At 44.4% G+C, this 27,353-nt stretch overlaps 1 protein-coding gene across 1 annotated transcript in view; it reads left to right on the top strand.

The window, feature by feature from the left end:
• The window catches only part of ERGIC1 (endoplasmic reticulum-golgi intermediate compartment 1), a 143,220-nt gene that overhangs the window by 82,925 nt on the left and 32,942 nt on the right, over positions 1-27,353 (top strand). The window contains exons 4-5 of the mRNA XM_060240581.1: positions 15,473-15,567; positions 19,134-19,340. Coding sequence (XP_060096564.1) covers positions 15,473-15,567; positions 19,134-19,340 — 302 coding nt within the window. The remainder of the gene's footprint in view (positions 1-15,472; positions 15,568-19,133; positions 19,341-27,353) is intronic.

Here is a 27,353-nt window from a genome sequence, read left to right as displayed (position 1 = left end):
AATTCTATTGGCCAAATTTAAACTGATTTCATTTATTTCCCACCTTTCTCCCAAATGGTGACCTTAATTGGCTTATGTACTTCTCTTCCATTTTAGCCTCACAACAACCCTATTAGATAAGTTTGGTTGTTAGTGTGAGACTAGCCCAAGGTCACCCAGAAAGTAGAGTGGGGATCCGAACCTGGAATGTCCCAAGATCCTAGTCATTCATGGAACCTTTATTGGCCAGATCCTAGTCTGTTGCTCTAACCACTAACGCTGGCTTTCCACTTGGCTTTACTTCATAGATTGTCTGCTGTTATCAGTCATTCGATATAAATTAGTCTTTGAGATATTCTTATGGATGTGGTTTGCTTACAGACATGAAATCATAGAATCATAGAGTGGGAAGATACCTCCAGGGTCATCTAGTCAAAGCCCCCTGCACAAAGCAGGATATTCACAAGTGCCTCTCCCCTACAAACACACACAGTGACCCCAGCTCCAAGCCCAGAAAATGGCAAAAACGAAAACACCACCCTCTGCAGGATCCCTAGCAAAACTGGTCTGGAGAAAAATTGCTACCTGACCCAAAAGTGGCGAACAGCATTTCCCTGGGTGTGTAAGAAGGGGCCACAAGAACTAAGCACTGATGCAACTTTTGCTGTGCTCCTTCTTATGATCTGCCTAAGTTCACAGAATCAGCATTGCTGTCAGATCACCATCAAGCCTCTGTTTAAAAACATCCAAAGAAGGAGAGCCCATCACCTCCCAAGGAAGCCTGTTTCACTGAGGAACCGCTCTAACAGTCAGAAAGTTCTTCCTAATGTTTAGCCAAACACTCTTTTAATTTCAGCCCATTGGTTCTGGTCTGTTCTTTTGGGACCACAGAAAACAATTCTGCACCATTCTCTATATGACAGCCCTTCAAGTACTTGAAGATGGTGATCACCTCTCAGTTGTCTCCAGGCTCAACATATCCAACTCCTTCAACCTTTCCTCATAGGACTTGGTTTCCAGCCCAGCCCATCCCCATTCCCATCTTTGTTGCCCTTCTCTGGACATGTTCTAGCTTGTCTATATCCTTCTTAAATTGTGGTGCCCCCAGAATTAACACAATACTCTGGTGAGGTCTGACCAGAGCAGAGTAAAGCAATACCATCACTTCACATGATTTGGAAGCTGTATATCTGTTGATAAAAGTCTACAGTCGCATTTGCCTTTTTAGCTACCACATCACACTGCTGACTCATGCTCAGTGTATGGTCCACTAAGAACCCTAGACCCTTTTCGCGTATACTACTCCCTAGACAAGTCTCCCCCATCCTATAATGATGCATTTGATTTTCCCTACCTAAATGCAAAACTCTACATTTATCCCCATTAAAATTAATTTTATTTGTTTTAGCCCAGTTTTCCAGCCTGTCAATTTCATCTTGTATCCTGATACAGTCTTCTACTATATTTGCTACCAATTTAATATCATCTGCAGATTTAATAAGCACTCTCTCTATTCCTTCATCCACATCATTTATAAAGATATTAAGCAAAATAAGTCCCAGGACAGATTCTTGAGGCACTCCACTTGTCACAAATCTCCAAAATGTCATCATATAGATATAAAAGGCAAGCCATCTTGGCAATGACTCTTCTACCCTCCCACTGGCTGAGCTGCGTGTTGCTCAGTCTCCATGGAGAGCAACTCCACCCTCTAGCCCCAGGACAGATGAGGATTGGACCACTGGGGAAGCTGCCTTCATGTCTTATTGGCCTGGGCCGCTGGGTCCTCCATTTCCCCTCAGTGGCTGTTGTTAGGCAACCATAGTATTCCTAGCTTGGTTCTGTCAGTAAAAGGTGGTGGAGAGAGGCCCTTTCCAGGCCTATTGTGGCCTTTAAGGGAGAACTTACTGGGGTCAGTCTAGGATTGCTAGCTCCAGGCTGGGAAATTCCTGGAGATTTTGTAGTGGAGTCTAAGGAAGCCAGAATTTGGGGAGGGGAGAGGCCTCAGCTGAATATAATGCCAGAGAGTCCACTCTCCAAAGCTGGTATTTCTTCTAGGAAGAGAGAGAGCTGTTGTCTGGAGTTCAGTTGTGATACCAGGAGATTTTCAGACTCCATCTGGATGCTGGCTATCCTAGGCCTGGCAGCACCCTCTGGATGACTTGATGCCACCTGGCTGGCATGATTTAACTAGGCCTGGTTGCTTGCTACTGTTCAGCAGTAGCACCCCTATGACAACCAGTGTGATGTAGCAGTTAACTCTTCAGAGCAGGATCTGGTAGACCCAGGTTCTTGCTGTGGAAGCTGACTGGGTGATTTAGGACCAGTCACAGACTTTCAGCCTAACCTACCTCACAGGTTTGTTGTGCAGATTAAAAGGAGGATAGGAGAATGATGTAAGCTGCTGTGGAGAAAGACTGTCCTTTTCAGAGGCTGCAGGGAGGGAGGAGGAGATGGAAAGCTGTAGTCAGAGGGGCAGATAAAGGTAAGTTGATGGTTGACTGGGAAGGAGATAGGATTGGCATCTCTAGGATGGGGAATTCCTAGAGATTTGAGGGGTGGAGCCTGGAGAGGATGGGGTCTGAGGAGGGGTGGGGCCTCTGACAGGTTCAATGCCATAGACTCCACCCTCCAAACCAGCCATTTCCTCCTGAGGAGCCATTGTTGTCAATCTCCAGGTGAGGGCTGGAGATCACTCAGAATTACAACTGCTCTCTAGATGGCACTCACCTTGGAGAAATGGCTGCTTTGCTTTTCAGGGTGGTCTTTGTGTCATTATACCCTGCTGAGGTTGATTCCCTCCTTCGGTCCACACTGTGAAGAAAGACTGCACTTTTCCTAGGTAGAGGCTTCAGGATGGATGAGGAGATGGAAAGCTGAAGTCAGATCAATTCCCCTACAGAAAATGGCCATCTTGAAGTTCATACTCTATGGTATACCATAACACAGCAATGCCAGGCCAAACCCCCCCCCCCCCACTCTGATCACACCACAAGTACTGGCTACTAAATGCTGCAAAGCCAAATATGCCAGAAAAAGGTGGCGACAAATAACTGCAGACTAAAGGAATGTTGATCATTGTCATGCTATGATGCCACAGCAAATTGACCCAAGTCCCCAAGGCCAAGGCACTCGCGCAGAGCCTCTTTCTAGAGCCCATTGTATTTATTCCCATAAGCCTTATTCCTAGTGTGTTATAATTTAATGAAAGTACAGATACTCATTTTTGCAAATGGAAGGAAAGGGAGAGGGTCATCTGAAATGTTGGAATTGGGGTTGTCAGATTTTACCGCCTCCGTGGTGAGGATTGGGGGGGGGGGAGTTCCTGAAGGGGGAGGGAACAGCCTCATCATGATGATGTCACACAGAAGTGACATCATGTTGGGGACATAGACTTATGGAAGGCGCCCTCAGTGCTGACTTGCAAGAACCTTTTAAAGAGAACCTTCCCTTTAAATGCTTTTTTGTGAACGGGGGCCATGCGCGCCTGAACTCCAAGTGGCAAATTCACTGCTTGGAATTCAGGGCTGCAAGGCCCTCACGCCTCAAAAAGCATTTAAAGGGACCCTTTAAAAGGGAGGGAGATATTCGACCCCTCCGTTTTGGTTCCCCCTGCGAAATTGTAGGTATTCTCGTTTAAAAGGATCAGCACGCAGATGGACCTGCCACAACGATCCTTCTAAATGAGAGAGAGCCATTTCAGCCCTCCTTCCCCTGCTCTGGAGTGGAGAAGCGAAAGGGACTGCTCAAATGCCTTGCTGCCATTTAGGCTGACAGTGGATGGGGTGTACTCAGCCCACTGTCAGACTGAAATGGAAGGAAGCCACTTGAACGGTCAGTTTAATTTCTCCCCATTTCCGAACAGGAGGAAATGAACATATAGAGCTGCCTTATACTGAATCAGACCTTTGGTCCATCAAAGTCAGTACTTTCTACTCAGACTGTCAGCGGCTCTCCACGGTCTCAAGCTGAGGTTTTCCACGCCTCCTGGCCTGGACCCTTTTTAGTTGGAGATGCCGGGGATTGAACCTGGAACCTTCTGCTCACCAAGCAGATGCTCTGCCACTGAGCCACCGTCCCTCCCCTGAGGAAAGCAAAACAACATTTCAGGCTGACAGTGGACAGCCGCACTTGCCTGGCTGTCAGGCTGAACTGGCTGCCAGGCATTTAAACCAAACAGTTGATGGGCAGCTAAATGCAGCTGGGTTTGATAAAGCTGAATGCTCCCAAGTAAAAGTGAATAAGAATAAGCTTTTATTTGGGCTCAGTTTATCCACTGCTGAATCAGATTAGAGAAGTATTTTTCGGACGTTTATTTGGTTCAGTTTATACCAAATGCACACCACAGCGCTGGATTTCGGTGGCATTAGTGCAGCGTTGAGATTGACACCCATGTTGTCCGCTATATCAGCTCTTCGTAAAGGACTGAAGGGACTTGTAAGACAGAAGTGGGAATTAGATAAAATAAAAATTTTGCTACTAGGTTTTCAATAACTTGTTAATGAGTAAATTCTGAAACAAATTATTTCTTGCTCAGAAGACTTATTTCCTTCTTAAATGTTTAAAAAGCAAGTCAAGAGGTTAGAAAAGGGCTCTGACTCTATGGCTGAGGGAAGGATAAAGGAAATGAGGTCAGTGTTGCATATTTGGATTTCTGTGAAGTTGACAGTCACAAAACAGGTACCCTGTCCCACTGAGTGACTCGTGGTTAGGGAAATAAAGCTTTAAGTGTTAAATGCCTTTGGTATTTCCTGGGCAGGATTGGTGGCAGGTTGAGGTCCGTCACAAGACACTCATTGTCATTTCAACGGCTTTCTGAACCTCATCTTGCTGAGACATCGTAAATCAAATAACCTCTTTTGTGTTTAACCCAGATTTGTAGCCAAACTGAAGATTGTTGTTATTGTAATGATCTAACTGGTGTGATAATAGTCTTGTATCTTTGACCTAGTTAATGCTGAGATAATGTTTCTTTATATTCCTCAATTAAGGAGGAATGAAATAATTTGCCTGACTGATGCCACAACTAATTGATAGCTTTACGGCGAGGATGTGGCTGAATTTGCAGAGCTGCTGTTAGATATGGCAAATGACCAAATAGTGCCAGAGCTGTTTTCTGTGCTAAGAGCCCTTCACTGCTGCTAAGCAATGGTTTGTTAGGTAATAGTTTGCTGTCTGGCATTCCCAGGTATTGCAGTGATTTTTTTTAAAAAAAACCCAACAGCAATAGTGCAGTTAGGGTTGCCAAGTCCAATTCAAGAAATATCTGGGGACTTTGGGGGTGGAGCCAGGAGACTTTGGGGGTGGAGCCAGGAGACATTAGGGGTGGAGCCAAGATCAAGGCTGTGACAAGCATAATTGAACTCCAAAGGGAGTTCTGGCCATCACATTTAAAGGGACGGCACACCTTTTCAATGCCTTCCTTCCATAGGAAATAATGAAGGATAGGGGCACCTTCTTTTGGGGCTCATAGAATTGGACCCCCTGGTCTAATCTTTTTGAAACTTGTGGGGTATTTTGGGAAGAGGCACTAGATGCTATACTGAAAATTTGGTGCCTCTACCCCAAAAAACAGCCCCTCCAGAGCCCCAGATACCCGCGGATCAATTCTCCATGATTTTCTATGGGAATAAATCTCCATAGGGAATAATAGAGTTCCCAGAAGACATTTCCCTCCCCTCCCCCAGCTTTCTGATGACCCTGAAGCGGGGGGAGGGCCTCCAAACCGGGGGATCCCCTGCCCCCACCTGGGGATTGGCAACCCTAAGTGCAGTATAAAGTGGCTTGCTTAGATACAGACAGCATACAAACGAGAAACTGCAAATAAGTCATTCAGTCCAGGATTCAGTTTACAGTGTAATTGGGAAGAGAGGATGAAAAGCACCTATAATCCCTGTATATCTGCTAAACATTTAGTATTTACCTTACATTTTGTGATAAATGGTACTTGCACTGTAGTTGGTGCTGCATTATAGATCGAGATATTTCATTATTGTGGGATTCCCTGATGGTGTAGCGCCATAATTTATGCAATTTAAAAGATGTTTTATGCCTAAACAAGAAGATCCTATCACATTTTCCTTAATTCACACCTTTTGCCTCTCAATATGTTTGTACCGGCCTTTGCATTTCCTGTATGTATTTCCCCCCAAAGAAGTGGGCTTGGATGAATCTTTAAGGAATCCTGAATTTGCACTGTTACACGTGTGTAGTCACGTTGCAGCCCCGTGCACATACATGCACACACACCAGTGTGTATGGAACACAATCATGGGGTACCTGATCTCCATGATCAGGAAGTAGCCAAAGTCAGCTTTAGCTAAAAGACATTATGAAAACCTATTAAGGTATCTAAATGGATGTGAGTTCAGCTCCAGTAGTACAAACTCAAGCGTTATAGGAAAAAGCTATAATTTTTCTATACTGATGAAGAAGAAGAAGAAGATATTGGATTTATATCCCGCCCTCCACTCCGAAGAGTCTCAGAGCGGCTCACAATCTCGTTTCCCTTCCTCCCCCACAACAGACACCCTGTGAGGTAGATGAAGATATTGGATTTATATCCCGCCCTCCACTCAGAAGAGTCTCAGAGCGGCTCACAATCTCCTTTACCCTCCTCCCCCACAACAGACATCCTGTGAGGGAGATGAAGATATTGGATTTATATCCCGCCCTCCACTCCGAAGAGTCTCAGAGCGGCTCACAATCTCCTTTCCCTTCCTCCCGCACAACAGACACCCTGTGAGGTAGATGAAGATATTGGATTTATATCCCGCCCTCCACTCAGAAGAGTCTCAGAGCGGCTCACAATCTCCTTTACCCTCCTCCCCCACAACAGACATCCTGTGAGGGAGATGAAGATATTGGATTTATATCCCGCCCTCCATTCCAAGAGTCTCAGAGCGGCTCACAATCTCCTTTCCCTTCCTCCCCCACAACAGACACCCTGTGAGGTGGGTGGGGCTGGAGAGGGCTCTCCCAGCAGCTGCCCTTTCAAGGACAACCTCTGCCAGGGCTATGGCTGACCCAAGGCCATGCTAGCAGGTGCAAGTGGAGGAGGGGGGAATCAAACCCGGTTCTCCCAGATAAGAGTCCGCACACTTAACCACTACACCAAACTGGCTCTCTCTACACCAAACAGGAAGGGATGAGGCAGTGGTCAAAACTTTGAATGTTTTTAATTAGGGGAGGGGCTGCTGCCCAGGGGAAGAATGTACACTTTGCTGCATATCTTCAGTTCAAAGTTCTTGGAAGTCTTTGTTCTGTTGGAAACTTTGTAGAACCAATAGAGCCTGTTGGGATTCACCTTTAGAAATTTTTGTACAACATGGCTTCAGACTTTCTATGCTGACTTGTCTGTCCAAAAACCTTTGTGTATCTGCCATGAAAGTCTTGTGCAGTGGGGAGGATTTGGGGCCATATTCAGGGGTGCAGGCATAGCTCACAGGGCACTGGCAGTTTCACTTTGCTTTCACCTGTGTAAGCTGAAAATATATCCCAGAAGGCTATTTGCTGCTGCAAACATGATGGGAAGGTCAGTAGTGGTGGGAACTGTGCCATTACTGATTCTCTCATTAAGAAATGCATAGGTTTAAGAGAAATAGCCGTTTGTAAACCACTGCCTTAGAGATAATCTTAGTTTTTTTGTAGGAAGAAGAGTGTGATCTAATGATTTGACCAAATTAATGGATTTGTCTCTTGAATTGCTTTCTTAACTTTTACTGGCAAAGTGATAGCATTTTTGTTCCTTATCGTGCCAAGCTTCAAAATGAGAATTACCATATTTGACAGTCTCCTTCCTCAGCTTAATTAATGCTTGCTCAACATTTTCAGATATTTTAATGAAAGGTGTTGTGGGGTTATGAAGCGGTTGCATTATACCATTCATCCTCACGTCTGTACGTGTGTGGGTTAACAGGAAGCGGAAGGCTTTGTGCCCTGGTGTCAGTTATTATGGCTGACTCAAACTAATATTGACGTATCTAACCTCCATGTTCTCCTGTACTGGCCTGAGAGCCATAGTTCCTTCCTCTGCAGACCAATCTGCTTTGTACATTGTTTATTTGGGTTGGGAGTAAATGGGAACAATGCCCTTTTAAATGAGGAAATGACCCAAGATGTTGGGCACAGCGTAAATATTAAAATAACAGAGCAGCATAACTGTATCCTCTGTTTTACTTGTATTTTATTCATCTTTGGTTTCAAACAGGTTTATATACTTAGCCTTGTTGATCATTCTGATGCCTTCCTTTTGTATGTGTGTATTTTAAAAGCACAACTTTTAACAATGTAATAATTGGTATTGAGATTATTCACCTTTGGAAACATCCCCCTGCCCAGTCTCATTTTGAATGGGGTGGAGGAATGCTTCTCTGTTTTACTGATTACCTCAAAACAACAAAAAGTGGGAAGACAGGAGTTACGAGGAGGTGTTTCATAATAGATTAGAAAGTAGGGAAAACAAGGGAGTATTGTAAACGGGTTTGAAGCGTTAGAGCTACAAGTTATTAGTCTGACTTTTTTTCTCCCCGGATATTGAAGGAAGTGACATTTAGCTGTTTAGAAATGTGTTAAAGTGATTGGCGAGGAAAACTATGTGGAAATAAATTCTAGATTGACTGTAATGCCAAACTGGCCATTTATAACACAGACCTCTTTTCAGGGTCCAAGTTCTCCTTATTGGGACAAACCTATGAGAGATTCTGAACTCTTTACCTAAACCCGCTCTCTACAATGACTGTTTACGTAATTTGTAGGTCTAACTAGACTATCCTTGAAAGCTTTTTGTACAGTGCATATTGGGTGCGTGAGCAAGGGGAAGGAGCTGACATGTCTGCCTTGGAATCTCAAGTATTTAGAACCAATTTCTCTTAGACTCTTGTGCCACATGGGAAAGGCTTCTCTCCGCTATTTAAAGGAGGGGCTGCCAGTTCTGGTGAAGAGAGCAGTTTACTTCCCTCTTGAGTTTCTCCATCCGACCCCCAGATCCTGTGATGGCTCAGCGTAGACTAGGGTTGCCAAGTCCCAATTCAAGAAAAATCTGGGGACTTTGGGGGCGGAGCCAGGAGACTTTGGGGGTGGAGCCAGGAAAAAGGGTGTGACAAGCATAATTGAACTCCAAGGGAGTTCTGGCCATCACATTTAAAGGGACAGCACACCTTTTTAAATGCCTTTTTTCCATAGAAAATAATGAAGGATAGGGGCACCATCTTTTGGGGCTCATAGAATTGGATCCTCTGGTCCAATTGTTTTGAAACTTGGGGGGTATTTTGGGGAGAGGCACTAGATGCTATACTAAAAATTTGGTGCCTCTACCTCAAAAAATAGCCCCCCCCCGAGCCCTCAATACCCGCGGATCAATTCCCCATTATTCCCTATGGGAATCGTTCTCCTTAGGGAATAATAGAGTGCCCAGTAGACATTTCCCCCCCCCCATGCTTTCTAAAGTGGGAGGGAGGGCCTCCAAACCAGGGAATCCCCTGCCCCCTCCCTCTCTCTCACACACAAATACTTACTAGATCTTGTTCCTGCAGAACTTTCCTTGCTGTGAAAACGAAAGCAAAAGAAAGGGAGGGGCCGTTCTCCATCGAAACTGTTACTGACCCTTTCCCATGAAGCCCTTCCTGTTTCCTGTTTCCTGCTCACCCTTAAAGGCACACATTTTACAAACGGATCAGTTTGCAGGTTTCTAAACCTGCAGGAGCTCTGCAACTACATGATGACTGTGGGGGTGGGGCTTCCCCCACTGGCCAGCTGGCTGGGGGCGGGGAGAAGCCTGTAAAAACGGGGGATCCCCCGCTGGGACCTGGGGGTTGGGAAGCCTAGCGTAGACAGAGGGACCATTAATACAGTGCTATGAATCTGGGCTATCTTGGTAGCTTTGAAATGACATATTGTTGTGGTTTATTGAAAATGTCACATGATGGGGGGGACCATCACCATCTTAACAACAGGACCTTTGCATTCTTAATTGTTGTGGTATTTTTTCAAACCTGGCTCAAAGCGTTTTCTTGCCTCAATCCAGGTATGCCTGCTGTTACTTCCTTGCATGAAAGCAGAAGGCAGAGGTTTCGCTCAGACCTTGGCAGCTCTGGTCTAGGAGGTGGTGATGACTATAGGCTATGCTGATTAGCAGTTCCTATCCCACTGCAATTAAGGAGCAAATAAAGGCCTAGTAGCACTACAAGTGCCTCACCTTGGACCCAGCTGGCGGCACTGCAAGTCTAGTGGCAATGATTGGTACAGGCCTATACTGGTTGGGACCCAGCTGAGCCCCAGACGTGTTCAGTTTCTTAGTGCTTGCCTCAGATGGTCAGACCCAACAAACAGTGGCATGAATCCGGGACATAACATCAGGCAGAAGCGATGCCAGCTGTTTTTCCTTTGCCACCACAAGATAGGAGCAAGTCAAATTCAGTGTGATGTAGTGGTTAGAATGCCAGACTAGGATCTGGGAGGCCCATGTTCAAATCCCCGCTTCACCATGGGAGGCTTACCCAGCGACCTCAGGTTCAGCCTAACCTACCACAGAGGATTGTTGTGAGGATAAAACGGAGGAGATGAGAACAATGTAAGCTGCTTTGAGCCCTTACTGGGAAGAAAGGCAGAAGTGAATAAACTAATAAACATCCAGGCACCTCATGTTAACTGTGGTGCCTCAAGCATCTGCTTGGGATTTAGGTAGGGAACCGTCCCTGGGTTTTCTTGATAGCATGGGAAGTGCAAAACAAAAGTCTCGTGGCATCTTAAAAACTAACAAAATTTATTATAGTATGTGCTTTTATGAGACAAAATTCACTTTGTCAGAATAAGAGGAATTACCCCTTAACGTTAGCTTTGTAGACGATTACAGAAAGAGAGAGGAAAGGGACATAGAGAGGCCTAGTATAATGAGGTGAGATTCTTCATTTGGGGTTTTGAACCACTTGGATACTTCAATAGATGATGGAAAATGGTGATGAAAGTGAAATGAAAGTAAGGTAAAGAGGCCGTTTGAGGCATAAGAAAATTAACAGTCAGCAAAGGGTTATGATATAACATATTAAGAACAGTATCCAAGTTATTAAAAAGAGAGTCCTCTTTTTAATAACTTAGAAGTCATAATGAGTGAGGAATTCCAAGTCTTGGTTTAAACCAGGATAACAGGAGGTGTTTACTGCTGAGCTAATTCACCATGTTCACATTGTGTATTCCTTTTGAAGTTTTTCTGTAAAACGGTGACTTTCAGATCTGCAACAATATTTCTAGGAACATTAAAAGGTTCACTCACTGGCTTTTGAGTATTGTAATTTCCTATGTCATATTTCTGTTCATTGATTATTTCATGCAGAGACTAACATGTTTGTCCAGTGTAGATAATAAAAGGCCATTGGCGGCATATGGTGGCATGTATTACGTTAGATGATGTGCAGATAAATGAATCTGAAGTGGTGCAGCTGAGATAGCATTAGATCCTGTAATGGTATAGCTGAGTGCGCGTGGAGACAAAGTTGACTGTCTGTTGTAGGGTTTGGTTCTTGGGTTTGTGTCCCTGTTGGATGATCCACTGTAGTGATAGAAGCTGTTTTAAGCTGAAGGGCTGTCTGTAAGCAAGGAAAGCCCACCCACCCCAGCCCTACCTGTGAAAAAGAACTGTCCATCCAGGATAGTTTCAGAGGATAGCCATGTTGGTCTGCAGCAGAACAGCTAGACTTGAGTCCAGGAGCTCCTTAGAAACCAACAAGAGTTTCAGGATATAAGATTTTGAGAGTCGAAGCTCCCTTTGAGAGTCGAACCTCCCCATCAGATACGGAGGATCTGATGAAAGGATCTTTAACTCTCAAAAGTCATTCTCTGAAAATCTTGTTGGTCTCTAAAGTGCTACTGGAGTCAAATCTAGCTATCCATCCAGGAGGCTGCAAGTCATTGCTGATGGCATGGAGCAGTTTTAAGTTGAGAGCTGTAAGTGACATTCAGTAGAGTTCTGTTGTTGCCTTCCTTGAGTCTGTTTGTAATAGTCTTTGGTTCTGAATATCATTCTGGCTTTGTTGATCCTGTAGTACAATCCTTTTTCTGATTTTTTTTTTTTAAATATTTCCTTTAAATCCTCAAGGTCCCTATCTGAGGGATTGGAACAAATGCAATTGTAATGTATTGCTTGATTGTAGACTGGATTTTAAAATATGTTTTGAGTGATATCTGGAAGCAAGAAGGTATGTCTGGTATCAGTGGGTTTTTGATATCAGGTGGTGCTATGACCATCACAAAGTTTCACATTGGTGTCTAGGAAATGTGTGTGGACTGTGGTATGGTCTGTGCTGAGGTTGATGTTGCCATGAAAGTTGTTGAAGTCCCTGTGGAATTTCTTGAGTTTCTTTCCAGATGGTGAAAATATTGTCAATAAACTTTAAGTGTTAATGGGCAGGAAATGAGGCAATGTTGTCCTAAGTCAGCCATGAACGTGTTTGCATATCATGGTGCCATGTGGTTGCCCTCAACTGTACTATTAATCTGAATGTATAAAGACATCAAATGTATAGTGGCTAGGATGCGGACAAATATGCTGTGGTAGTTTCAGGGATAATATTCCTGATGTATTGTAAACCCATCTTTATGGGGTTGTCGGTAAGCAATTGTGGCTCAGTGGTAGAGCATCTTCTTGGCATAGAGAAGGTCTCAGGTTCAATCCCTAGCATCTCCAGTTAAAAGGAGCTAGTAGCAGGTGATGTGAAAGACCTCTGCATAAAACCTTGGAGAGCAGCTGCCAGTTTAATAGACAGAACTAACTTCAGTGGACCAAATTTGAATTTGATTCAGTATAAGGATGTTTAGTGTGTGTGAAGAGTCATTTTTATATAGGTATTGTAATGCTTTGTATATAAATAAAAACTTTGTTTATGAATTGCCAGCCTTCGTACTAGTGAAGTCTGAAAGGTAACAAAATAATGACAACAATTGATGCAGGCTTCATTCCAGAAGATTGACTAGGTCTCCTGTGCTTATTTGTAGAGTAGAGCTCAACCACTGGGGAACAAGATTTTGATGTCTTTGTTTTTCTTTTAAACAGAACTGACAGTACAGGTGTGACTCAGATCACATAGATCGAGGAAGAGATGGGAAGGAGGTACTTAGGCACTGTTATGAAACAGGATGTCTGGCAAAGTGGCATCCAGCAGGAAGCACCATAGATAGGTACGTTGCTAATGAGGATTAGTGCCTCTCCTGGTTGAGGTCATTCCTGAGAACTGGGAGAACCATATTACTTAATCCTCAGGACTACATAATCAGCCAATGATCAGCTGCATAGAAGGCTTCAATGCCGTCTGTCAGGAAGGAACGGTTGCAGTGAGGGAACTCCAAACCAGGTCATCTATGAGTAGGCATGCCCCTCCTCTCTGTGTCATGTTTATTAATCATTTGACAAGTATGGTGAAGTAATGGTTACCAACAACTTGTCAGACCAATCGTAGAAGAGATCAGGGAGGAAGTTCAGCCTGGGAAATTGAATAGGAGCGTAGGATTGGCAAAATGCTTTGAAAGGAGTGGCAGCTGAACTTGCTGACCTGCCAATCATGATCTTCCTGACGAAACGTGTAGCCACTCCTGCTTCTCCATCCAAATTCTGTCTTTCCTTTTAACTAGAGTTACTGTCAGGAAAAAAAATGGCCTCACTCTTTAATAGTGTCTCATAGGATATAACTAGATAGAACTGGAGATAAGTTTCAAGAAACTTAAAGCAGACATAGGAGGTGGCCAATTTGTGTCAGGGCCATAATGCTAGGTTGGGCAAGTATGTTTCCTATATACTTATAGGTAAGGGCTTTGTTTTCCAGGGCTTTGTTTCCTTCAGGCACCTATACATTTTAAGGCAGAATCCATATTTCTTTTGTGTTAGTATGAACTGTGCATAAGGAGAAGGCTTGAATTAAAAAAAACTTCTTTGAATTTGGGAACCCGTGTTATAAGTAGAAGGTTTTATCAGGAATGAAGCTGGAAGAGGCAGAGAGAAGCCTCCTGGGAAAGAAGTGAAAAAAGTGTAGGTGTCATGAATACAGAATGAAGGGAGAGGCAGCAATCAGCAGACGTGCAATGGGGAAGAAAGTGCTGGAGAGAAGGAGTGTCCACGATGAGTGTGATGGGAATTGAGCTCTGTCACTTGTACCTTCACCCACAAGGGTTGCATATTCCATGGTTTGAGAAGCCTGGAGGTTAGATTTGTATCTGAGAGAGGAGATGCGCACACATAATTAACCTCTTCAATGCCAACTACTTAACATGTCTTAGCATGTCTTAGCAGTAGTAAGACTTAGCAGGTCTTAGCAGTAGTATGTGCGAAAAGGATCTAGGGGTCTTAGTGGATCATATGCTGAACATGAGTCAACAGTGTGATGCGGTGGCTAAAAAGGCAAATGCAATTTTGGGCTGTATCAACAGAAGTATAGTGTCCAGATCACGTGATGTGATGGTATCGCTTTGCTCTGTTAAGACCTCACCTGGAGTATTGTGTTCAGTTTTGGGCACCACATTTTAAGAAGGGTTTAGAGAAGCTGGAACGGGTCCAGAGGAAGGCGACAAAGATGGTGAGGGGTCTGGAGACCAAGTCCTATGAGGAAAGGTTGAAGAAGCTGGAGATGTTTAGCCTGGAGAGGAGGCAGCTGAGAGGTGATATGATCACCATCTTCAAGTACTTGAAGGGCTGTCATATAGTGGATGGTGTGGAATTGTTTTCTGTGGCCCTGAAAGGTAGGACCAGAACCAGTGGGTTGAAATTAAATCAAAAGAGTTTCCATCTCAACATTAGGAAGAACTTCCTGACGGTTAGAGCGATTCCTCAGTGGAACAGGCTTCCGCGGGAGGTAGTGGGCTCTCCTTCCTTGGAGGTTTTTAAACAGAGGCTAGATAGCCATCTGACAGCGATGAAGATCCTGTGAATTTAAGGGGGAGGTGTTTGTGAGTTTCCTGCATTGTGCAGGGGGTTGGACTAGATGACCCTAGAGATCCCTTCCAACTCTATGATTCTATGATTCTACTTGCATTTTAGGATATGTTCATAAGCTTTTTCTCCATCATCCTTTAGGGGTGTACTATGCAGTTGTTTGCCTTCAACCCCCCCCCCCTTCCCATGCTGCAGCAGTCATGCTCCACCAATAGAGAAATGTTTCATTTAATTCAATGGCATTAATGTCCTAAGACTAATCTGCTCTTATGTTTTTAACTGATTTTTCTTCCATCGATTGATTTTAAAACACTTAACATTACTTGGACTGATAAAGAAGCTACAGAACAAGGTATTTGTGCTACAATGATGTCATGTATTCAAACCCCACAGAGACCAAAAGAACTATATAATTCTGCGTGAGGTGCCTCTTTGGAAGATTCTGTTACCATAATTTTTTAAAAGCATGTCAAGACTTTGAAAGCGAAGTTCCCCTTTTCTTCCCTCTCCTGCTTCATGCAAGTAGCAATATTGGGGATTCCTCTGCAAATAAACCTGCTGTCTTCTCTCCCTCTGCAGTGTTAACGAGCTCTATGTGGATGACCCGGACAAGGACAGTGGCGGCAAAATAGAAGTAACTTTGAACATCAGCTTGCCAAATCTGCACTGTGAATGTGAGTACTTGGTTTTTGGCCTTGATTTGCAGTAGTGGTTGAGTAACCACTGTGTTCTTCAGTTGACTTCATATTTTACATTCGGGTTGCTATGAGTAACTGTCATTCCTTCCTGTTTCAGGTTATTTTAGGGCTCGAATGTAAAAGAAAGACTGCTCTCTTTCTACCACAAAGCTATTTAGACAAATGATATGCTAGGTGTTATACTGACCATGGAAGTGACATAGTCCATGAAAGGCTGGACAGGTGCAGTTCATTTCACAAGGACTCGTTCAGCCTCTGTATCAACAAGACATCTACTAGCACGTTTATTTTGAGTAATTGGAAAGACTGTCTGGCTTGATAGCCCAGGAATCTTTTCTTAGATGATTAATGGGAAGACAGACATCTATTTTTGCACAAGTGTTTCTGTGGGCAGCAGCAGAGGCTTCCACAAACATGTGTCCTGTATGTGAACTGGGGTCTGGGTTAGTTGTCGCTTGCCTTTCTGCTGTCCCTGGGTACAAAGCAGGTCATTCACAATCACAAGAGTATCGGTGGACTCATTTTGCTGCCCCCTGTCTTACCTAGCCAAGACCAGTGAAGTAACAAATGAGATGGCTGCCTTAGCATCTCTACAAACACAAACCACCGTCTGATGTAATGGAATGAGTAAGAGAAAATATGGGAGGTGGTTTCTCAGGCTCAGTCCACTCGTGCAGCAGAATGAAGTGGGGTTGAAGTAAGTACAGTAAGTACTGACTTCAGAGTACAGGTGTGGGAATCACATTTCTGATTGTCCCTCCTCTGTAACGGTTAGGGTTAGGGTTAGCATAGTGGGGAACAGGGGGAATGTTAGCATAGTGGGGAACGGACAGAATATCTTGTCTCTGATATTCTAGAACAGGGGTGTCAAACATGCAGGCTAGGGGACAGATTCTCTCTCTCTCTCTCCCTCCCTCCCCCTCCCTCCCTCACACGCACACACACACACACACACACACAAGCCTTCTGCTTTCTCCGGGGCTGCTGCTCTTTTGGGGAGAGAGAGAACAAATTTGGAGTCCCGTCGTGGGAGCTTAAGACCAGCAACATTTTATTTAACTATAAGCTTTGGTGCACAAGCACACTTCTTCTTCTTGGGTGGGAGGGAGGGTGGGTGGATGGATTCTTGTGACAAGGACAATGTACCTTGAGAAAATTATTTTGGCTTATTCTGAAAAGTTATTTTTAAAAATAAAATTGTATTTCTCTGTTCCTATCTGGATTTTTCAAGTCAAGTCAAGTTAGCATTTATTGGCATTATACATATCAGAGCAAATTGGTTTAAAAAAAAAAGATAAAATGGAACGACTGCATACATATACATCAGGAAGAGCATAAACATAAACTATTTCTATGAGATCCTCTGGCGTGCCTTTGAAACAGAATAAAGAAACTCAGCCACTTTCTCAGTGACACTAGATGAAGTATCGTTCAAAAAGTCTATAGACCTTAAGTGCATCAGAACAATCAACCATGCTAACTAAAAGAGGATGGTGACGAAGATCTGTATACAAATTACTATAAAGAAGAATATGAGTAACTGACTCCACACATTTTTGCTTACAGAGACACTATCTGACTGAGTAGGCCATCTTGTTAAATCTGCTGTAAAGAATGGCAGAGGGCATGGCATTGCATCTGGCAAGGGGAAAAGCTCTACGCTGCTGTGGCACCTGCAAGACGGATAGATCTGAGGCCATTTTCCCAGTACTAAGAGAGATCTCAAAACTCAGTGGGGAACAAGTTTTTTTAGCCAGACTGTAAAGGTCTTGGCGCTCAATATCTAGCAACCTGTTTTTAATTTTTTGGACTGCGGTGGTGAAGGATTTATTTTCTTTCAAAAAGACCCTGAATTAGAGTTCTAATTCCTAAACACTTGGGTTGGTCATTGTATCTTGGAGAGATTTCAGATGCCAAACGATAATAGTGCACATTGGTAACGAGACAGGAAAACTAGCTCTCAGCGCAGTCCAGGAGGTTGCATTGTCTTGAGCTTCATTATCAATTGCAATCCAGTAGTCTGTCTTTCTACTTTCCTTTCGTAAGAGCACTGCTACTCTTAGGTCAGCAACTGAATGTTGTGGTTTCTAATGCCAGACTTATGTCCATTTATTATTTGCATCCTCCAGGACCGAGGCCTCCTGGATCGAATGGAGAACTAGGTTTCCTGTTTCATTACCAATGCTGATATCTCCACGCCTCCTACCACTCTGCGTATCACATCTAATCCATTCAAGCCTCCTGTTGCCATTCACCTGCTATTGCCATTCAGCATCTGAAATCTCCTTTATAAAGTTTATATCCCCAGTACCTCATGTTATGTTTTATGTCATGCACGGCCCAGTCCAACAAAGTGACATTTGTGTCAGATCTGGCCCTCGTAACAAATGAGTTTTACACCTCTGTGCTAGTTTGTTTTGTTTTTTTAAAAAAATGTGCCGTGAAATGGCATTTGTCTTGTGAACTGGGCTCAGCACTGTGGAGTTCAGGTGTTGACCCCGTGCCTCTGCTGGTCTGGCTGTATTTAAACATGGTCTGACTGGAAATGGTGCAGCACTGACAGCAGCAGGGTAGGAACTGCCGTAGCAGTTTGTTGATGCTTAAAGAAGAGCAAAAGGGGACAGCAAAGGGTGGGGAGAGATGGGAGGAGCAATCATGATAGAAGCCTGCAGCCATCCAGCAGTATTTACGTAGGAAGGTCTTCTCCTGCTGAAGGCATGGTTGTTTAGCAGCTAGGATCTAGATTCTCAGGCTAGGTGAGATGCATCATGCAGGTTTCTGTCCTCTATCGGATCTGTAAAGGTAAAAGTGAACATTCAAGAGAGTTTGGTAGAAGTAATCTAGCTGACCCAAGTGCCCAGAGAGAGACATCTAGCCCACATTTTGAGGCATATCAAGCCCTATCCCCCATGCATGATGGACTCTCACTCCACCTGCAGACTGAAGTGGTACAGCTCATCCTATCATGTAAGGGTTCTGACCCCACATTTTTGGTACGTGTCATGAAGGAGATGACATATCTCCCAATGTATGTCCGACCCCCTGGCTCACTCTGTAATCAGAATCCTGTCCTGTATAGAAGGGGTACTTTTTCCCCCTTAGGATTTTTTCCTGACAATAATGTCTACCTGTATTCCATTTACCTTCACTAGGTAACAAAAAAATGTTCAGAAGGCCACATGTTGCTGTTTCGAGAGAGTCTCCTGGACTTCATTGTTACTTTGGTGTGAGGTTTGGGAGAATGGGGTTGATGTCCATATCCCAGCAACGGCTTAATAAATGGGTACTGTAGAATTCACTAGAATATTTAAAGTCACTGAGACTTCACCAGTGTGAGGAGTCAACGGATCTCCTAATAAAGGCCATATAAGTAAACAAATGCTGTGAAGATGAGATAAACTTGCTGATTGTTATTCTTTCTAAGTGAATTTATTACATGGCAAGCAAATATCGAGTAAGAATTGTGCACACTTCCTCATACTGGGTTATTTTTGACACATTGATTCTTTTCCTCCTTATACCCTTGACTCCTAAATGTGAAGTAATTGGACTGGATATCCAAGATGAAATGGGAAGACATGAAGTGGGTCACATTGACAACTCAATGAAAATTCCTCTGAATACTGGGGATGGATGCCGGTTTGAGGGCCATTTCAACATCAATAAGGCAAGTTGGAATAACATCCAAATCATGGCAAGCCTTGACACTGTCAAATATCATTTCAGAACAACCCTTCTTGTGCATAAGTGTAATACTGCTGTTCGATAAAAAGGATCTAATAACTGGGCCCTCAGCACAGAAGAAAATAAGGATAGGAAATCCAGTTTAAGAAAAGCAGAACAGATATAGTGTTGAGTCTAGCACTTCATCTAAATGTATGTGTGTGTTGGCTGTTTTCTTTTGTGATATCTAGCCACAGTTGTGTCATGATTTCATTCCAAGAAATTAATATTTCATTAAAGAGCTATTAACTTTTTCCTGCAGTGTTCTATGCAGCGCTGATGTAGTCATAGGAAGAGTTATTATGTTGTGAACACCAGCTTGTTATTTCAGGTAGCAAGATGGCAGGTATCCACAAGCAAATATTTAAATGTTAATAGGCACAACAGCCTGAGTTTGAAGCGGTAAACTGGAGCACCTACCAACTAGTAGTTTTACTACTTAAAGGGCACTCTGTTCTGGCTCTGTGAAATAGTAAGCTGGTGTACCTATCTCCAGGTAAATAGTGACACAAACGAGACAAACTGAAACAAAAATTGCGGCTCACAGTTAATTATATAGGAGCCATTTTCCCATGATGCTACCCAATGTGGTAGGTGATACTGGTGTGAATACCACAACCACATAGGTGGATTCAGTCATGTGGACCTTGCCCCACCAAAGTGGCGATCTGCCTCTTGTCTAGGTAACAATCAAGTGGGGAGGACCTATAAAATTGGCCCTGCCTGTGTGGTTATGGCATTCTCATATATACCACATGGGATTAGCATCACATGCTGATGTTTCCTATAAAAATTGGTGTGTGGGTTGGTTGTATGTGTGAGTGTGAAGGTGTCTGAGGAGATGTGAAAAGGAGTGCCTAGTCTCTGAATCCCATTAGGTATTTATTTATTTATTATTTATTTATTACATTAAGCTTATATCCCGCCCTCTCCGCAAGCGGGCTCAGGGCAGCTCACAACATTACATTACTACCATTAAAACCAATAAAACATATAAAACATAATTGCATATTTAAATTATTTAAAACCATTCCATGGTGCTGTATTAATACAATACAATATAGGCGGTTCTGAAAATTCGGTGGTGACCACCAGTACTCTACATGGTGCTCTATATGATGTCCAGTGGCAGCTCTCTCTCAGTTAGATATCAAAGGCCTGTCAGAACAATTCGGTCTTACAGGCCCTGTGGAACGTAGGCAGATCCCGCAGGGCCCTTATGGCCTCCGGGAGAGCGTTCCAGAGTTCTGGCACTGCCACCGAGAAAGCCACAGTTTTGTTGGGTAACATGTTCTCTGAGGTACCAGAATTGGGTGCATACTCTGGCATATCTGCTTATAGTTGTGTGAATGCCTAAAAAAGCTGCTAGATATGGGACATAGTTAAATAACAACATAAACCTGACAGTTTTGAGTTGTTTATAGCATATGTAATAAATAACATAGCATAACATAACATACAATATATACCACCATGGAACAATTCCACTTACCTAAAATTCTCAGGAGATCTCCAGTCCAGGCACTGGGTTGGATCCAGTGCAAGAACCCTGCAGGAGGCAGGAGGGAGAGATTTCACTCACTTCCCCCTCCCTCCTGCAGCCTTCCAATCCACATGGCTTCTTTGACCTCAGGAATAAACTTTCCAAGGATTGCTTGTGGGAGGAAGGGGAAAGCTTGAAATATTGGTGACCACCAGTGACTTCTTCTGATGGATCGTGAGGTCCAGCCGCTGTTCAGATCCAGACCTGCTTAGCTTCAGCAAATTGGTTGTATCTTGTGCTTTGTGTGACCTGAATGAGGGCCGTTGCCTACCACTTAGTTGATGAATGAATTAAAACTGCATAAATTTGCATGAGAAAGAAATGGTAATGCTGAAGTGAAAATATTTTCTTTGTTGTTTGATATACCGTATTTGCCGGCGTATAAGACGACCCCCCAACATTTCCACTCAAAATATAGAGTTTGTTATATACTCGCCGTATAAGACTACCCCCTCTTCCGCACACCATTGTACGGCTGCAGCGTGACCGCAGTGCCTCCGGCCCGCCCCTGCATCTCCCTGTGACCGGCACTAGTGCGCAAGTGCAAGCTCTGCGTAGACAAGGTGCGGGCCGGAGCGCCAAAAAGGCTGGCACCCCCGTCTCGCTGCTGATGCTCGCCGCAGTCACGCTGATGACCCGCCGCGGCCAGCGCTGGATACCACGCGATACTGGACTGTATGTAGAATGAGGTGGGCGGGCATCGGGAGGCCACTATGGGCACCGGGCTAGCATCGGAAGGCCACTATGGGCAGCTATGTCTATCCAGCTATGTCTATCCCACACCGGTGTATAAGACGACCCCCCCACTTGGAGGCATGTTTTTCAGGGCAAAAAAGTAGTCTGATACGCCAGCAAATACTGTATGTATGAATCAGTTGCAGCTGCTGTCATCTGAAAAGACAGAGATGCGGGGTGGGGGGAGGCCTATTGGAAGATTGCACTTACTACCTGCACTTTCAGTTTGGTGTAGTGGTTAAGTGTGCGGCCTCTTATCTGGGAGAACCGGGTTTGATTCCCCACTCCTCCACTTGCACCTGCTAGCATGGTCTTGGGTCAGCCATAAGCTCTGGCAGAGGTTGTCCTTGAAAGGGCAGCTGCTGTGAGAGCCCTCTCCAGCCCCGCCCACCTCACAGGGTGTCTGTTGTGGGGGAGGAAGGTAAAGGAGATTGTGAGCCACTCTGAGACTCTTCGGCGTGGAGGCGGATATAATCCAATATCTTCATCTACCTCACAGGGTGTCTGTTGTGGGGGAGGAAGGTGAAGGTGATTGTGAGCCGCTCTGAGACTCTTCGGAGTGGCGGGCGGATATAAATCCAATATCTTCATCTACCTCACAGGGTGTCTGTTGTGGGGGAGGAAGGTGAAGGAGATTGTGAGCCGCTCTGAGACTCTTCGGAGTGGAGGGCGGGATATAAATCCAATATCTTCATCTACCTCACAGGGTGTCTGTTGTGGGGGAGGAAGGTGAAGGAGATTGTGAGCCACTCTGTGACTCTTTGGAGTGGAGGGCGGGATATAAATCCAATATCTTCATCTACCTCACAGGATGTCTGTTGTGGGGGAGGAAGGTAAAGGAGATTGTGAGCCGCTCTGAGACTCTTCGGAGTGGAGGACGGGAATATAAATCCAATATCTTCTTCTACCTCACAGGGTGTCTGTTGTGGGGGATGAAGGTAAAGGAGATTGTGAGCCACTCTGTGACTCTTCGGAGTGGAGGGCGGAATATAAATCCAATATCTTCATCTACCTCACAGGGTGTCTGTTGTGGGGGAGGAAGGTGAAGGAGATTGTGAGCCGCTCTGAGACTCTTCGGAGTGGAGGACGGGATATAAATCCAATATCTTCATCTACCTCACAGGGTGTCTGTTGTGGGGGAGGAAGGGAAAGGAGATTGTGAGCCGCTCTGAGACTCTTCGAGTGGAGGACGGGATATAAATCCAATAATCTTCTTCTACCTCACAGGGTGTCTGTTGTGGGGGAGGAAGGTAAAGGAGATTGTGAGCCGCTCTGGGACTCTTTGGAGTGGAGGGCAGGATATAAATCCAATATCTTCTTACAATAGAAACAGCCATTTTAAAAGAAATGCGTTACCTGATTAATCAGGGGCATCTCCTAGTCAGGTTGGTTATCAGATACTCTTACCACTTTATTATGTAAATATGAATGAGTAGGGAGAGGTGGGTATTTCTAGGATCAAGCACCCTGATGGAAAAAGGAAGTAATATTGCACTGACACATTGCAGTGTGTGGAAGTCTGGAGGGTGGGTAAACAAGAAATATGAATATCTTTTTTTTGTTCTTTGTGGCTTCTTGATGAGCACCCTTTGCCTGTGTTTTGCTTTCTTCTCTCCTCCCAAATCATTGCCCCGCTAGTTTGCGAGTCACTGCGGAGCAAAGGGATGCGGCCATACCCATTTAAACCTCCTTTCTATTCTAAGGGCTTGTTCAGCTATCAAGGAACTCTGGCTTGACGAGAGAAATGGCTTGGAGTTGAAGACTAGTGTCTTCATGTCTTGCTGTGAGAGAGGCCAAGTCTCTCTCCCTGCGGTGGTGAAAAATCAAGCCTCAGGGGAGTCCACTTGGCCGAACTGGGTGTGCCTGCAATGGATCATCTGGCCCTGTAATGCAGTCTGTGACTTGATGGGGTGGGGAAGTGGGAGTATGTGGCAGGCTGCTGGCATAACAAGGACAGCAGCTTCATTCAGGCCCTCATTTTACACCACAGGCTACAAAATTCAGCTGTTCCCTCCTCCTACCACGATTTCATTTTAAAGCCTGTGTAAGAATAACAAGCTGAACCCTTTTTTGCTCTTGCAGCAGCATTAAAAATACCTGGAGACATCTTACTGTTTTGTTCCATAAAGGGTGATGCCTTTTCCCTTCTCAGCTGCTTTTCACGTTATGTAGGCTAACTTGTGACTAATGGCTCAAGGCAGGAAAGATACCGGTCAGTTTTTCCTTTACGCTTGAAATGTAAGAAATTCCCCAGAAACTCCTTTGAAAGAATATTTGCTCTGCTGCTTACTATCAAAGGTGGCTGTCTTCTGTACTGTGCTTTATAAAATATACTCTTCCTCTTCCAACCATATCAAAGATTTCAGGTTTTCATGGCTGGTAACATCATTAGGGTTTGTAGAATCTTTCAGGCTCAAGTGCCGTGTTCTACTGGAGAAAGTTTTCCTTCCAGACGTTTCGTTCTCAGCTGCACAATGCACAGCAGCCAAGAAGGTCAGAGCGCCTGCTCCGGCTGCAACGCCACTGAGGATGTTCTCCGCAGCTGAGAACGAAACATCTGGAAGGAAAACTTTCTCCAGTAGAACACGGCACTTGAGCCCGAAAGATTCTACAAACCCTAATGATTACTTATATCGTTCCAGACTGATAATAACTTCAGGTCTTGAAGTACTGACTCCTTTAGTTCACTTGCAATACAATTAAATATGTCTCTTTACTCATAATTTCATTTTCATTTCATTTTCATTTTATTTCGTTTATATCCCGCCCTTCCCACCAAAGCGGCTCAGGGCGGCTCACAACACAAAAGTTCTAACATAGGATTAAATTTTAAAATACATCAATTTATAACATTTAAACAATAAACCAGTAGAAACAGTAAAACAAAGCCTAATGTATATGGGTGATTACTTTGTAGTAAAGAAGCGCTTGCTTCTCCAGTATTGTGGGAATGAAGAAGAACTTAGTGCTGGAAATAGTTGGATAGGTATTATGAGAGGTTCTGCCCTTAGGACCCCCTCCCCCCCCCCCTTTCAAGTGGTAAACTATCCAGAGTTCTTCCCAGCATTGGGTCGGCTCAAGAAGGAGGGCTTTGTAATTTCATGGCTTCATTTCCTGGCAAACAGATCCATGCAACCAACTTATTGGTTTAAATTGTTTCATTCCTAAGAGGGAACCATTCCCTCAGTAAGCCAATTTTTTCATTTAGGGCTGAAATGAATTGGACTGGGAGTATACTACTTGCAAGGTTCTGCTAGAGAACAGGTAGAAAAGGAAGTTGGACTCACTAGGAAGCTCATTTTGTTTTAATAGATAGGAAATAGAGCATAAAAAGCTCCTTCACAGAAAGTACAGCCAGCTGAACCTTTATCTCTGACTGAAGAGACCTTTCCACTTTTGGAGACTGAAAAAGCTGCTGTATTCAATTATTCTGGACTGGATCTGAATGACACTCTGCTCTATCGGTTTGGTGTAGTGGTTAAGTGGTTAAGTGTGCGGACTCTTATCTGGGAGAACCGGGTTTGATTCCCCACTCCTCCACTTGCACCTGCTAGCATGGCCTTGGGTCAGCCATAGCTCTGGCAGAGGTTGTCCTTGAAAGGGCAGCTGCTGTGAGAGCCCTCTCCAGCCCCACCCACCTCACAGGGTGACTGTTGTGGGGGAGGAAGGTAAAGGAGATTGTGAGCCGCTCTGAGACTCTTCTTCTTCTTCTTCTTCTTCTTCTTCTTCTTCTTCTTCTTCTTCTTCTTCTTCTTCTTCTTCTTCTTCTTCTTCTTCTTCTTCTTCTTCTTCTTCTTCTTCTTCTTCTTCTTCTTCTTCTTCTTCTTCTTCTTCTTCTTCTTCTTCTTCTCTTCTTCTTCTTCTTCTTCTTCTTCTTCTCTTGTGCTTCCAGCCAGTCCCAGAGAAGCTACAGAAACTCCAGAGCTTGTGCCTAGAGGCAGTTTTGGAGTGGATAAGGGCTAATAAATTGAAGCTTAAGCCTGAGATGCTACTGTGGTCTAATCAGGGCTTAAGGTGTCATCTGGATGGAGTTGTACTCTCCTTGAAGGAGTGTTTGGCTTGAGTGCTTTTAAGATATATTTTTATTATTTATGTGTTTAATCTGTTAGCTGCCTTGGTGACTCCCATGAGGGCAGAAAGGGGGGGGGGTTAAATTATGTAAATCAGTTAAACAAAACATACTATTTCCAATGGACAGAACAAAGAAAGAACCTCAACAACATAGAGAAAACTAGGGAAACAAGTCCCAAGAAATAGATCTCTGGCCTAACCAGCTAGGGCACCATGTAAATGCATTCCTTACAACTTCACCCCTGGAACTTCATCTGACCCCTCCTTGGGTGGGTCTGCTAGGTGGGACCTACTGAACAGAAAGGAACTTTTATGGTATGTCTAACTCCCTTTTTCTGTTGATTGGTAGGAAAGCCAAAAATATGCTAAACATATGAACATGAACATATGAACATATGAAGCTGCCTTATACTGAATCAGACCCTCGGTCCATCAAAGTCAGTATTGTCTTCTCAGACTGGCAGCGGCTCTCCAGGGTCTCAAGTTGAGGTTTTTCACACCTATTTGCCTGGACCCTTTTTTGGAGATGCCGGGGATTGAACCTGGGACCTTCTGCTTCCCAAGCAGATGCTCTACCACTGAGCCACTGTCCCTCCCCTGCTCTCCAGGGTTTCAAGCTGAGGTTTTTCACACCTATTTGCCTGGACCCTTTTTGGAGATGCCAGGGATTGAACCTGGGACCTTCTGCTTCCCAAGCAGATGCTCTTTCACTGAGCCACTGTCCCTCCCCTGCTCTCCAGGGTCTCAAGCTGAGGCTTTTCACACCTATTTGCCTGGACCCTTTTTTGGAGATGCCAGGAATTGAACCTGGGACCTTCTGTTTCCCAAGCAGAAGCTCTACCACTGAGCCACTGTCCCTCCCCTGCTCTCCAGGGTCTCAAGCTGAGGCTTTTCACACCTATTTGCCTGGACCCTTTTTTGGAGATGCCAGGGATTGAACCTGGGACCTTCTGCTTCCCAAGCAGAAGCTCTACCACTGAGCCACTGTCCCTCCCCTGCTCTCCAGGGTCTCAAGCTGAGGCTTTTCACACCTATTTGCCTGGACCCTTTTTTGGAGATGCCAGGAATTGAACCTGGGACCTTCTGTTTCCCGAGCAGAAGCTCTACCACTGAGCCACTGTCCCTCCCCTGCTCTCCAGGGTCTCAAGCTGAGGCTTTTCACACCTATTTGCCTGGACCCTTTTTTGGATATGCCAGGGATTGAACCTGGGACCTTCTGCTTCCCAAGCAGAAGCTCTACCACTGAGCCACTCTCCCTCCCCTGCTCTCCAGGGTCTCAAGCTGAGGCTTTTCACACCTATTTGCCTGGACCCTTTTTTGGATATGCCAGGCATTGAACCTGGGACCTTCTGCTTCCCAAGCAGATGCTCTACGACTGAGCCACCATCCCTCCCCTTCTCAGCAGATCTTCCTTTTGTTAGTGGTAAACTTATTGCAGGATGCACTTGCCACAGGTGTAAGTCTGCATCTTCTGTCACCCTGGTGGGTAATGTTTAGCAAGAAAGAAAAGAAGGGTCCATCCTACTTCTCAGTTGTCATGACTTTTCACCACTGGTAATAATTTCAAGGTTCATCTCCCCCCCACTTTTTGTATCTCAGTTTCATATGTCCCTCGGATTTGCTTTTAGTGTTTGGTGCTTTTAGTTATCTCGTTCGGCGTGTGTATTGTTTCTTAATGCTTAATTCATTT

The sequence above is a fragment of the Heteronotia binoei genome, chromosome 5, assembly GCF_032191835.1.
Source record: "Heteronotia binoei isolate CCM8104 ecotype False Entrance Well chromosome 5, APGP_CSIRO_Hbin_v1, whole genome shotgun sequence".
NCBI classification, from domain to species: Eukaryota; Metazoa; Chordata; class Lepidosauria; order Squamata; family Gekkonidae; genus Heteronotia; species Heteronotia binoei.
Note: the sequence above shows the minus strand (reverse complement) of the source record. Positions and strands in the feature narration are given on the sequence as shown.